This window comes from Vipera berus, assembly GCF_964194415.1.
Source record: "Vipera berus genome assembly, chromosome: 2".
Classification (NCBI taxonomy): domain Eukaryota; kingdom Metazoa; phylum Chordata; class Lepidosauria; order Squamata; family Viperidae; genus Vipera; species Vipera berus.
This window is the reverse complement of record NC_138203.1, coordinates 144,785,375-144,799,074: the sequence shown is the minus strand read 5'-3', so window position 1 is coordinate 144,799,074 and position 13,700 is coordinate 144,785,375. Positions and strand designations below refer to the sequence as shown.

The 13,700-nt window shown below is 44.5% G+C and overlaps 1 protein-coding gene across 2 annotated transcripts in view; it reads right to left on the bottom strand.

Annotated features, from left to right (window-relative positions):
* BLOC1S1 (biogenesis of lysosomal organelles complex 1 subunit 1) overlaps positions 1-2,300 on the bottom strand; it is a 29,014-nt gene extending 26,714 nt beyond the window's left edge. The window contains exon 1 of one of the 2 annotated variants that reach the window (XR_014025475.1): positions 1,897-2,300. Coding sequence is in view for 1 of the 2 variants with exons in the window: in XM_081320399.1 (XP_081176525.1) it covers positions 1,897-1,957 (61 nt within the window). In the remaining variant the exon portion in view is untranslated. The remainder of the gene's footprint in view (positions 1-1,896) is intronic. The other variant, XM_081320399.1, reaches the window with a different exon arrangement.
* Positions 2,301-13,700: the final 11,400 nt, after the last annotated feature.

Below are 13,700 nucleotides of genomic sequence, written 5' to 3'. Positions count from 1 at the left end.
CCCCGACTTACAACCATTTAGTGACTGATTGAAGTTGCAGTGGCACTGAAAAAAGTGACTTATGGCCATTTTTCACACTTACAACTTTTGTAATCCCTACAGTCCACGTGAGCAAAATTCAGATGCTCGGCAATTGGCTCATATTTATGATGGTTGCAATGTCCCGGGGTCATGTGATCACCTTTTGAGACCTTCTGACAAGCAGTCAATGGGGAAGCCAGATTCACTTAACAACCAGGTTACTAACTGAACCACTGCAGTGATTCACTTAAGAGCTGTGGCAAAAAGGTTGTAATATGAAGCAAAACTCACTTGTCTTGCTTAGCAACAAAAAAAATTGTGCTCAACTGTGGCCATACATTGAGGACTGTCTGTAGCCTTACACTAGATGGAATGCTGCTTTCAACTGGAAAAAAATGCTTATTTTATTTTTATCCCAACTTTATTTTTATTATAAATAATTGAAGGTGGTGAACATTTGTACTACTCCATCCTCTTCCTATTTTACCCACCACCACCACCGTGTGAGGTGGGTTGGTCTGAGAAAGAGTGACAAGCCCACAGTCACCCAGCTGGCTTCCATGGCTAAGTGGGGACTCGAACTCACAGCTTCCTGGTTTTTAGCCCGAGGCCTTAAAACCACCACACCAAACTTACCAGACTTTACCAAACATTTAACAGCTGCGTACTGGTAGTTCTGCCACCAGTGGATGCATTGCCCCGCTTCTGCCAACAAGGAGCTTGAGGGCTGGGTTTTTTATTTAGCGAAGATGGCGGTGCAATTCAGCCACTATATCAGTGAGACGAGTGGCATAAAAATTTAATAAACAAATCCATCCATCTCCCCGGAGGTCCCAAACTGCTACAGGTCAAGAAGGCAGAATTGGCTTTGCTGCCAAGCCCTGCCATTCCTTTTGCAAGCCTCATACAAGATGCAGCCCACTATTCACAGCTCTTTTCTGCCCGCAACCTGTCGGCTGCTCTTATTTTTGCACATGGGTTTAGCCTCCTTTCAGACAAGAAGTCCAGAGGCTGCGAAATTTAAGCAGTTTACGCCTTCGAAATGTTTACTGTTGTGTTCAAGTACAGGTAGTCCTTGACTTACAACAGTTCATTTAGTGACCGTTACAAGGGTTACAATGGCAATGAAAAGTGACTTATGACTGCACTGTTTTTTTCAGTCACGACCTTTGCAGCATCCCCATGATCATGTGAACAAACTGGCAACTGACTCACATTTATGACCCTTGCTGTGTCCCAGGGTCACGTGATCAGCTTTTGCAACCTTCTGACAAGCAAAGTCCACGGGGAAGCCAGATTCGCTTAACAACCAGGTTACTGACTTGATCAGCCGCAGAGATTCCCTTAACAACGGTGGCAAGGCAGGTCGTAAAAGTGGGGCAAAACTCAACAAACGTCTCACTTAACAACCAGAGATTTTGGGCTCAATTGCGGTCTTAAGTCCCTGTATTTATTTATTAAATATGTATGCCGCCTTTCTCACTCTCCAGAGCGACTCTAGCCAGGCAGTATCAGGTTAGCCCGCAGTTCACACCAGACGGAACTATCAATCCTGGGGGGAGGTTCTCCCGGGCGTCGGGTTCCCAGGTAGTTTGCTCGTCTGAAGCCTTGTGTCGTGAGAATACAGCCGCAGCCACGCTCCAATTGCACCTTCCGAAAATTACGCTGCGAGCCCCGAAACGCTTCGAGCCATTCCTTCATCGAAAGCCACGGGTTCCTTCGCCTCGCCTCCTACCCCGGCCAGGCCTTCCTTTCCCCACGACCTTTGGCTCCAAGAAGAGTTAAAAGGTGGCGTTTGGGGGGGAGGGGGAGGGAAGGAGGGAGGCCGGGCATCCGGAGCCGGGCTTTTTCCCGAGGCTTCCCCCGGCCGCTCACCTTGCAGCTCCTTCCGCTCGCTCTGCTTGGCCTGGTGCTCCCGCAGCAAGCGGGAGAGCATGGCTGTCCCGGAGAGCACCGAAGCGTCCGAGCTTCCTTCGGTCTTCCTCTTCGTCAGATGACTCCGGCGCTCACGTGAGTTGCTGGGCGGCGCTGGCAAAGCGCGGAGTCGGCGGGAGGTTCTCGGAGGTCTCCGCTGCGGGAGTCCCGCTTCGCTCTCTCTCTCCCTGCCTAATGGCTGGCTGCTAAGGACGGAGGCGGTTCATTGGGAATGCTTCCTCGGTGGCCCGTCTGCCGGTCACGCCGGTGCTGCCCGTACCGGCAAAGAATTTCCCGCCTCTTAGAAGCGACTCTCAAGGACTCTGACACTGCCAGCTCCTCTCTCTTTCCCCCCCCCCCTCTCTCTCTCTCTTCCTTTTCCCATCTTTCCTTCTTGCTTGCTTTCTTCCTACCCCCCCTCTCTGTACCCCTTTCCCCTCCCTCCTTTCCCTCCCTCCGTCCTTTCTTGCTTTCTTCCGTGCTTTCCTCCCTCCCTCCCTCCTTCCTTCCTTCCTTCCTTCCTTCCTCCCTCATCCAATCTCATGGCTAGAGTCAACAGATCTTTAGTTTTGGCATTCATATGCTTAGGGGACAAAAATATATCTGAGGATATGTGCATGTGTTGTATTTTCTTATTTAGTTTGGCTTTACGTGTGTGTGTGTGTGTGTGTGTGTGTGTGTGTGTGCCCGTTCAGTTAGAGTTGACACTAGGCAACTGTCTGGACCAGCCCCTTCAATTTTCTTGGTAAGGTTTTCGGAGATGGTTTGCCTTTCCTTTCTTTCCAGAAGGAGAGAGAGTAATTGGCCCAAGCCTACCCAGTTGGCTTTTTGCCTAAATCAAGGACTAAACTCCCAACTCTCCTGGTTTCTAGCCGGGTGTCTTAATCAGTGCACCAAACTGGGTATTTTAAGGGTTTGACTTGGGATATTTTTGTCTCAAGGACCGCCACCCCTCCCATTTTTATTTATTTATTTATTTTGTATAGAGGCCTATTTATACATTTTCATGTTCTGTAACTTCCTATTGATTGCTTATTTTTATGTGCCTAAGTGGATGGGGGGAATTTGCTCACAACAATTACGGCAATAGATGCATTTCTCTATAAAACTAATACGGGCTTCACATGTGCAAGCAGCGCTTGAATATTTTATTATTCCATTTACAATGGCAAAAAACTCATTCTTGATAGGATGCATCATGGAGTGCTGTATCTAGGCAACAAGTCAAAAATTATATTATGGGAAATATCTGAAGCAAGCCTCTCCCATATACTGTAGATTAAATCTGCACTTGTTAGATCATAAGAAGGGGAAAGGCAAATATCTCATGCTCATCAGTTTAACTTGCAATAAAAATATACAACTTCTGTCATTTATTATTTTGCAATTTACCTCATGTGTATGTATCATTCAAGAGATGATGAATTAACAGTAAATAATTTTAAGAAGCTGGCAGTAATTAGAACGTGCGGGAATGAACTTGGCTGTTTTTATTAAAAAACATTAAATTAAGAATTACTGGTAGAGCCTTGTCACAGTGTAACTGAGAGAAGATGATTAAGCAAAATATGATATGGCATCTGAACTCACTGACTTCAGATGCCATATCATATTTTGCTTAATCACAGAATGATGAATTAAAATCGTAGCTGGATCAACAACAAAACTGCTACATTTAGGTGCAAAGAAGTTGTGTTGGCCCAAGTATAGAAAGTAATCAGAAAAATAAGATAAATTCAAAAATCTTATTTGCTAATGAAAAAGGTACATTGATATCATGTTAGATGTGAGAACCTTGAGGCAGACATTTCTATCTAAATAAATTGAAAATGTTTCACAGATTTTGCTTGAGAAAATGACCATTCTGTGTGACACTTCCTGACTGGATTTGTATCCAATTGTTATTCTTACTCTCTTCTACCGTATTTTTTATCTACATCAGGGGTTCCTAACCCCTGGTCCGCGGATCGGCACCAGGCCATGGCATGCCAGAAACTGGGTCACGCAAACAAGTGAAGCCCCATGCATGAGATGCAGGCAGCATGCGAAACCACGTTCCCCCCTGCCGCCGGTTGGCGAAAAAAACCTCTCTCCATGGATCTAGTCCCTGGTGCCCAAAAAGTTGGGGGCCATTGATCTACATAGTTTTCTTATCAGCACAGAGATGACCCACCTACATTGAAAATTGTGTTTTCCATTTTATGGCAGCAGAAGCCTCTTCGTGGAAAATTGAATGTACATATAGAAGAGTTCCATCATCTACCCCAATCCAACTGCCTGTGGGACTGCCCCACTCCCTTCAGGAGGCTTGGTCCTGTCCTTTTCTATCTTCCTCATTTTAGCTGAAGGGTTGCAGCTCTTTTTTCCCCCCTGATATTTTGCTGGAAACATGACCCTAGACTTCGGTTCCCTAGGAAATATCAAGCTTTGCACACTGCAGCTTTCGACTGAAAATTCAGCATTATTCAGCACTATTCACTTTTCCATTTTTTTTTATGCACTGGCCATCTACACTGTTTCCTCAGTATGTTGGTGGATTGCCCACTTCTGCACTGGTAGCAGATGCCGGAGTGCCTGAAATAGTCCCTTGGTACTGTGCCATGGATTCATGGGAGGTGCTGTGAGGGGGAGATTCATAAGGCTTTGTATTTTGGGACAGACACAGTATGGAGGTACCTGTTTGCCATTTCTAGTACCCCCAAAGTGTGATCTGCAGTCTGGTAGGGTTTTTTTTTTAAACTTTCTTCCCTTGCACTGATTTGAAGAAAAAAAACACCCATATCCAACTCTGTTCAGACAGTTTGGCTATCTGTCAAATGAATAGTCTAAATGAAAGTTGAGTTTTCTAACTGACTGACTCCAAAAAAAGGTTTTAGAAGCTAACGGAGTCTTCTAAACAAGGAATTATTTTCCCCTTGTACATTATACAGCTAGTCCTCTTCTTATAATAGTTCATTTAGTGACAGTTTGAAGTTTTATTTATTTATTTATTTATTTATTTTATTACATTTGTATACCGCCCTTTCCCTGAGGACTCAGGGCGGTTTACAGGGAATTAAAAATCAAAACATACAAAAGCTAAAAACCAGTTAAAAATATTAAATTCACCCTGTACACTTAAAAACCCCAGTTAAAATTTTCTCCTCAGCCTGGGCCCGGGAGCTCAAAGAGCCAGGTCTTCAGGCCCCGGCGGAATGATCGGAGGTCAGGGGCAGTCCTCAGCTCCACCGGCAGCTGGTTCCAGAGGGCAGGCGCTCCCACTGAGAAGGCCCTATCCCTGGGTGTCACCCGCCGGCAATCTCTCACCGGCGGAACCCTGAGCAGACCCTCCCTGTGGGAGCGCACTGGGCGAAGGGCGTTTGATGCCGGCAGCAGGTGTTCCCTCAAATATCCCGGACCCAGGCCATGTAGGGCTTTATAGGTGATAACCAGCACCTTGAATTTCACCCGGAGGGCAACCGGAAGCCAATGCAGCTCGCGGAGTAGAGGTGTTACATGGGAGTATCGGGAGACCCCCATTACAACTCGCGCGGCCGCATTCTGCACCAGTTGAAGCCTCCGAGTGGTCTTCAAGGGCAGCCCCATGTAGAGAGCGTTACAGTAGTCCAAACGGGAGGTCACAAGCGCATGAGTGACTGTGCGTAGGGCGTCTCAGTCCAGATAGGGACGCAACTGGCGCACCAGGCGAACCTGTGCAAAAGCCCCCCTGGTCACGGCTCCTATGTGATCTTCAAAATTGAGCCGTGAATCCAGGAGGATGCCCAAGTTGCGAGCCCTATCAACGGGGGGTAACACCTCACCCCCCCATCGTTAGAGGTGGAATAACATGGTTAACCCGAGACGCCGATATGCACAGCCACTCAGTCTTGGCGGGATTGAGACGAAGCCTGTTTCTCCCCATCCAGACCTGAACCGCCTCCAGGCACCGGGACATCACGGAGAGGGCATCACTGGGTTGGTTCGGGGTGGAAAGAAAGAGTTGGGTATCATCAGCGTACTGGTGATACCCCACCCCAAAACCACGAATGATCTCGCCCAGCGGCTTCATGTAGATGTTGAACAGGAGAGGTGAGAGAACCGACCCCTGAGGAACTCCACAAATGAGAGACCTCGGGGCGGATCTCTGCCCTCCTGTCAACACCGACTGCGAGCGGCCCCGAAGGTAGGAGGAGAACCACCGTAGAACGGTGCCTCCCACTCCCAACCCCCTGAGACGCCGCAGCAGGATACCATGGTCGATGGTATCGAAAGCCGCTGAGAGATCTAATAGGACCAGGACAGAGGAGCAACCCCTGTCCCAAGCCCTCCAGAGATCATTCACCAGTGCGACCAATGCCGTCTCCGTGCTGTTAACAATGGCACTGAAAAAGGTGACTGGAGACGATTTTTCACACTTATGACCGTTGTAGCATCCCCATGGACACGTGATTTACATTCAGATGCTTGACAACTGACTCACATTTATGACAGCTGCAGTAACTCAGAGTCATGTGATCCCCTTTTGGGACCTTCTGACAAGCAAAGTCAATGGGGAATCCAGACTCACTTAACAACCATGTTACTAATTTAAGAACAGTTGCGATTCACTTAACAAATGTGACAAGAAAAGTCGTAAAATGGGGCAACACTCACATTGTAACAAATTTCTCACTTAGCAACAGAATGTTTGGGTTCAGTTGTGATAAATTCAGGGATATCGCCTGCCTGCACCTTAATTGTTAAAAAACCCCAAAAAATGCTACTTCCAAAATGTATTTTTAAGCCTAATTTGGAAGTTGGCATTTACATTGTAAAAAACCCCTCACCCAACTTATAAAATAGAACAAAAAAAACCTGTGTCCATGTTACTGCTGTTACTGCTAAGCTTGTAAGCCGCCCTGAGTCTTTGGAGAAGGGCGGGATATAAATGGAATTAAAATAAAAAATAAATAAATCCTAAAAGGAATATATACCCATCTTTCATCTGGAGAAAATAACAAGGATTTATACAATGCATCTTGTTCTTGCTAGACGTGTATTTAGAGCCAGCTAAAAGGCAACCCCCTTGCTCACTACCATAAAGAGTTGAGCCATTTATTACCAAACATGGTAATTCTGTTGGGTTTCAAAGTATGTTTGTATCCTCTTATGGCATGCATGTGGAAATAAGGCATAGAGACGAACAAAGAGAAGGCCGTGACAATTGAGAAACACTGTGGGAGACAAAAAGAGTTAATCTATGGGGAAGGAAAATGAAGATCACAATTGAAAATGTGTTCAGGAGAGTCTTTAATGGGCTGGCTTATGCTTTCAAGAGGATTTTAGCAGTTCTAGCACTGGGGCCTCCACCCATGCCTGTCTCATAAATTGTGTGAAGAAGTTAACAAAAGGGCAGCTATTGGTTGCCCACTGCCTCTGTTCCAGTTCTACTACGCTAAAAGAGCACCCCCTCCCAAATCACACTGTGATGTTGAATTTCCTGCCAGTGCTGAAGGAAGCCTAAACCTAAATAATGTCTTTTTTAAGTTTGCTGCATTTTCAAAAGTGAATCTGCCTCCTCAGTTAAGGCCAGCTTGAAAATGCACATTTCACCACCGCACAAAGTTAAGAGGTGCCTGGATAAAAAGATAAACCTTCACCATAAACTTGCTGTCCCCAGAGATACATTTAATTTCTTCCCTCTTGAGGCTTAGGAAAGCATTTAAAATCTTCCTTTAAAACTGGTCTTTGGTATGGAGTTTTTTTTTAATGTTTTGAAAGTTCTATTTATCTGTTTGTCTATACCCATCTGCTCAAAGAAGAACAAACAAACACACACATACTATATTATGGAGACGTTAGGGGTGGGTGAGAGATGCATTACTGGGTATTACTTTTATCCTATGTTCTCATGTACCGTGGAAAATAGTGTGACTGGGAAAGTGTACAACTTGTTAATCAATCAATGTACAAAACAAAACAAAGCAAAACAAAACACTAATGGGGAGAAGAAGAAAACCTCTGCTAAATAAGGGCTGGGAATTTTAGTGATCATTGAACAATGAGTAAAAAAAAAGGCAGAAAATGTGGACGGGCAGAATGAATTATAAAATATGTGAAACTATAGTTGGCAAAAAATGGGGTAGCCAGGATCCTAGTTGGCCAAAACTGCTATTGTCATATAGCACCTATTTTCTGCCAGTAGGCGTACAATTCAAAGTGCTGTTTTTGACACGTGTATGATTTGGCTTTAAAGTAACTCCTTTCTCCAGGTGGGATCTAGCCAATCTGCCTATCTGCATGTAGAGAGATGACAGACTGGTGGTAGGCTTCCTCCTCCATGCTATGGATTTGTTCCAGGAGCTGGGACTGCTATATAAACATTAGATGACAACAATATCCACGTCCTATAGAAACTGGGGTGAAACTGGTCCACTGAAGTCATGGTCTTAGATCAATACGATCGAAATCCAATTTGCAAGACAGTTTCCATTTGCCCATTCCTAGCCTACACCATCCCAGTGGTCTCAGTTAAAACAATGAATGTTAATCCTACATTAGTGCCAAACAGGCTCAAATTGTGTTGTGGGTTCCCATTCATGTCTCTGTGTGTATAAATATAAACACATGTTGTTCAGTGAAGTTACCAAAGCTCCAGTTTAAGAATATTAACACACAATTCCGCACATACTGTACGTATTTAAAGAAACTCCACTGCATTCACTGTGACTTCATTTTCCTAAATTTAGGATTGAACCTTCCATGGCAAAATTCATCTTTAATAGAGCTAATGCAGAGGGGTCACATTCCCCTCTATTAGTATCATTAGGTTTCTTTGCATAATCCAGTTTTACTTTTGCAATTATTGCTGTACTACAAGCCATGTACCTTCACTTGCAGTTAAGTCCAAGTGCATTTCATAAGACTTATTTATGTGTTCAAAAGCCCTGGCTAGCTCAGAATTTCTTCTGAAGAAAGTAGATACTGGCATTATCTAATCTGATGCTGTCCAGATGTATTTATATTTAATTCTCTTTGATTATGTAGCTAGCTAGGAATTCTGAAAACTGAGTCCAACACAGTCGTTCAGTAGCAGGAAAGGGATGCCTAGTATAAATTCATGGCACATTTCAATTGAACATATAGCAAATCAAAATGTGAAATTATAAGGTGTATTGCAGAGGATATTAAATGAGATTATTTAAGGATCCTCTTACATAGTTTTCTTTGCTTGAACTAATTCCTGTCATTGACATTTTGAAAAATGAATTCCTGAAATATTTGCTTTCTTAAAGTACCCGTCTGCCTGGGCATAGAATTATAAGTTTTTAAAAAATATCCAGCAAAATGATTCTATAGCAGCCAAAATTTCAGTTGCCTGGCAATGCTGTTAAATCAAAGTCCAGTTACTTCAGCAAACCCCATTGGAAATCTCGACATTGTTCAGCTGTGTTTCATAAATCTGTATTTGTAATTATCCAACCTGTCCCAAGATCCTCCCAGAAGGGCAGTTTAAAGAAATTACCCAGTGAGTATTTTAAGCTGAAATATTTGCTGCTGAGTTGCCCGATACGGTGTAGCACATCTATTTAGAGTTTGGGAGCAGGCTGAACATTGGAGAATTGCAGGAATAAAGAAATATGCTCCCTGGGGTCATCAGAAGAAACTGGGACCTTTTCCAGCTGGTGCTTATAATGTCCTTGCAGTGGTTTAAATGAACCAGAGCAAAAACTGGGAGACAGCTAGCTAAGAGAAGAAGCACTCATGTCAAAAGACCAGGCACTAACATGGAGGTAGGAGAGAGTCCTCAAAGATGTGGGTCCACACCTTCAGCTCAACAGAGAAGTCTCATGAATGGCACAAAAGCCCATCCCACTAACAGAAGAACAGGGTCCCGAGAGACAAACAACTTCCAAGTTCCTGTGACATTTGTGCAGCACTCCTCTGCTGTGTCCTGCCAATGTTCTGAACTCTCAGAGATGTAGTGTTTCTGCCAATACTCTAACGTCTCTTAAAACTTTCACAGCTACTTAAAAATAGCCCTCACGTCCTGGAAAATGTGATGGATGCTTTTCCTCCTGGCAGGGTCTCATCGTGTGAGGGTTGGATTTATTTATTTATGTATTAAGAAAATGTATAGGGCTACCCATGTTAAGCAAATAACTCTGGGCAACTAACAATGTGAGCCTGTACTGTATCAAACAACAAAATTACATTTAAAAATAAACTTGGTAAATATCAAATGCAAATGTCCCAGGATCTCACACATAACTCCCTGTCCCAAATGCACATATATTAGACTTGGCTAGTAGTATAACCCAGTCCTAGTGCCTGAGGAAAAAGCTAGATTTTTTTTTCCAGCTTTCTGAAAAGTGAAGAGCCTCAGGGTCACTATTGTTGGTTTCCATTTTGAAATGTTTATAGGCAGTCCTAGGATAACTTAGTGTGACCTAGGCTGACCTCATGCCTTCTCTTTGTCAAGGCTCATGGTTATCTGTGCAAGTCTGATGGCCCTCAAACCATTCATTTGCACTGATACATCCCATTCAGACCAATATTTTTTATCCCCCCCCCCCGCCCCGGATCCTGTATTTAGAAGCCTAGGCAAGCAGACCCCTGAGATTCTTGAACTCCTGATGGTTATGATCCCAGAGCTGACTACTTGCATTCTGCAGGAACTGGTAGTAGCCCATACTTTATTCCTCCCACAGAGTAGTAGTCCTGCAGGACAGGATAAGGCCTGGAGCTTTTACAGTTGAAGCAGAAGCTAACTTAACATTTCTCTCTTTCTGATGGACTTCCCTAGGGAAAATGTTGTCTTTCATTATTTTGCTTCTGATTTCCTTCTTGAAAACTGACATTGTTGGGTGGGGTCCAGGAACAGGATCTGCCTTGGAAGCTTCTATTGTTTGCTTGGTTGATTATAATTTCAGTTGCTGAGGCTGACCACTTGCTGACAGCTCTGGGTGATTCACAGAGGATTAAAAGCAATTTAGCACATGTCCCCTCAGAAAACAACCCAGATAGTCAAAATGACTAAGGAAACACTTAATTTCTTCACATTTAATAGTCTAAAATCATGTTGATAGGCATTTACATCACTGACCTTTAAATGAAACGTAATGGAGAACATGGAGCAAAAAAATTGAAACCTAGTGAAACCCCAACATTCATCCTTCATTAGCTAATTGTCTCCAACATTCCATCTTTTTACATGGACCTTCTCAGCTCTGATGCTCTCCTGAAAGGCCCATTTTGCCTAACAGAACCAGGAACACTGACAAGGACCTGCCTAGAAGAGCAACAAAGACCATTAGGGGACTGAAGGCTAAAACATGAAGAACAGTTGCAGGAATTGGGTATGCCTAGTCTAATGAAAAGAAGGACGAGGGCTGACATGATAGCAGTGTTCCAATATCTAAAGGGCTGCCATAAAGAAGAGAGGGAATCAAGCTATTCTCCAAAGCGCCCAAAGGCAGGACAAGAAGCAATGGATGGAAACTAATCAAAGAGAGAAGCAACCTAGAACTAAGGAGAAACTTCCTGACAGAGCAATTAATCAATGGAACAACCTGCCTCCAGAAGTTCTAAATGCTCCAACACTGGAGAAGAGATAGGAGAACCATTTATCTGAAATGTTATAGGGCAGTGATGGCGAACCTTTGAGAGACCGAGTGCCCAAACTGCAACCCAAAACCCACTTATGTATTGTTGGCTTCCGGGTGGGTGTGGCCCATTGGGTAGGCATGGCCCATTGGGTGGGAGTGGCTGCAGTGAGAACGGCAGACTGGGTGGGACTAAAACGTTCAATCAGTCAATTCCAACTCTGCGAGATCTTTTTTTCCCCCGAGAAGTTGAAATTGATTGATTGAACCTTTTTTTTTGCACATGGCAGTGGAGACCTAAAGTGAAAAGGTTTTATAAAACCCAGCTGAAGGCCTAGGACTGGGGCGACGGTGCGTGTGCCCACAGAGAGGGCTCTGCGTGTCACCTGTGGCATGCGTGCCATAGGTTCGCCACCATGGGTATTGGGTTTCCTGCCTGAGCAGGAGCTTGTATTAAAAGACCTCCAAATTCCTTCCAACGCTGCTATTCTATTAGTCTTGTCATAAGTCGAAGACTACCTGTATGGCCTCTGCTAAATTCTGGGAGGACAGCCATATCCCAGAGTTTATAATTTCAACTAGCTTCCCCAAACTGGCCAGCCAATCAGATCCCTAGGATTTCTTACCATGGCTCTTTTAACTTCTTTTTTTTTAAAAAAAAAACCTCTGCTTTTCTGTGGTTTAGAGTTCCTTTCTTGTAAAGCAGACACTTAACCACTTTTGCCATAAACATATTTCTTCTCAATGTTGTGTTCCTTCTTCATATTGAAGCCACAGCAGAAATGAATTGGTTTATCCTTAATTCAATTAAATTTCTATTTTGTTCCCTTGACCCAGACAAGGAACCTGAACTGACACACCCATTGGGGGTGGTGGTGTGGACATCTACAGAGCCATCAGTTCCACGGGATTTATTTATTTATTATTTATTAAATAATTTGCCACCTATCTGCCCATCTTGTAATGAAATAATTCTGGGCAGCTTCGGACAAGCGCTGGCTCTTCGGCTTTGAAATGGAGATGAGCACCGGCCCCTAGAGTCGGAAATGACTAGCACGCATGTGCGGGGGAACCTTTACCTTTACCTTTATTCCAAAATAATATCTGTGGCTGTGGAATCCTTGCTGGTGTATGAGCCTGGTTGTTTGCTTGCAGACATTTCATTAGTCAACCAAGTAACACCATCAGTGCTAATGAGCATAGTTTTGCTGCCTGTTTAATATATAGTAGCTTGCCCTGCCAGTTTTTTTGGGCAAGGGGTATGATTCCATGGTGATTCCTTATTATTAAACTAGCGGTTTCTACCTGATTGTTTGCCTGGTGTTGATCCCTGCTTACCTGATCAATCTGGAGAGGAAGTGTTTCAGCCTTTTGCTTGAAAAAGTATGCGAGCAAGAAGAAATAAGCCACAGATCTCAATATACAGGTAATCCTCGACTTACAACAGTTCATTTAGTGACCATTCAAAATTACAATGACACTGAAAAAAGTGATTTATGACCATTGCAGTATCCCCATGGTCCCGTAATCAGAATTTGGATGCTTGGCAACTGGTTCATATTTATGACGGTTGCATTGTCCCAGGGTCATCTGACCACCAGTTGCGACCTTCTAACAAGCAAAGTCAACGTGGGGAAGCCAGATTCACTTAACGGGGCTGTTAACTTAACAACCGCCATGGTTCATTAAACACCTGTGGCGAGAAAAGTTGTAAAATAGGGCAAAACGGCCTTAATCAAATGTTTCACTTAGCAACAGGGCTCAAGTGCGGTGGTAAGTCGAGGACTACCCTGCATATGCCAAGCTGCCACTTCGCTTGGAAGTCATCTCTAGTTATCAACCCGTCAGAAGAGAAAAGGTTGCCAAGGAGGAGGAGGAGGAGGAGGAGGAGGAGGAGGAGGAGGAAGAGCTCTTTCTTGCGGCCCTGGGTGACAGACAGTCGGGTTTCTCCTTGTCCTTTTACCTGGGGTTCCCTTCTGACCGCAGCTTTAATAGTGGCCCGTTCGGATCCCGCGGCTTGCGGCGGCGTGCCTGCGTGTGTGAGGGTGGGAGTGGGAGTGTGTGGGGGGGAGTTCGGCACCTGCTTTCCAGTTCTCCGCTCCCTCGTGTCCAATAAGCGTGGAGCGTGGAGGGGGCGTGTTTGTTGTGGGAGCGCGGGGCTCCGCCCAGCGGCACTTCAGAATGGATGAGGGACTGGGAACC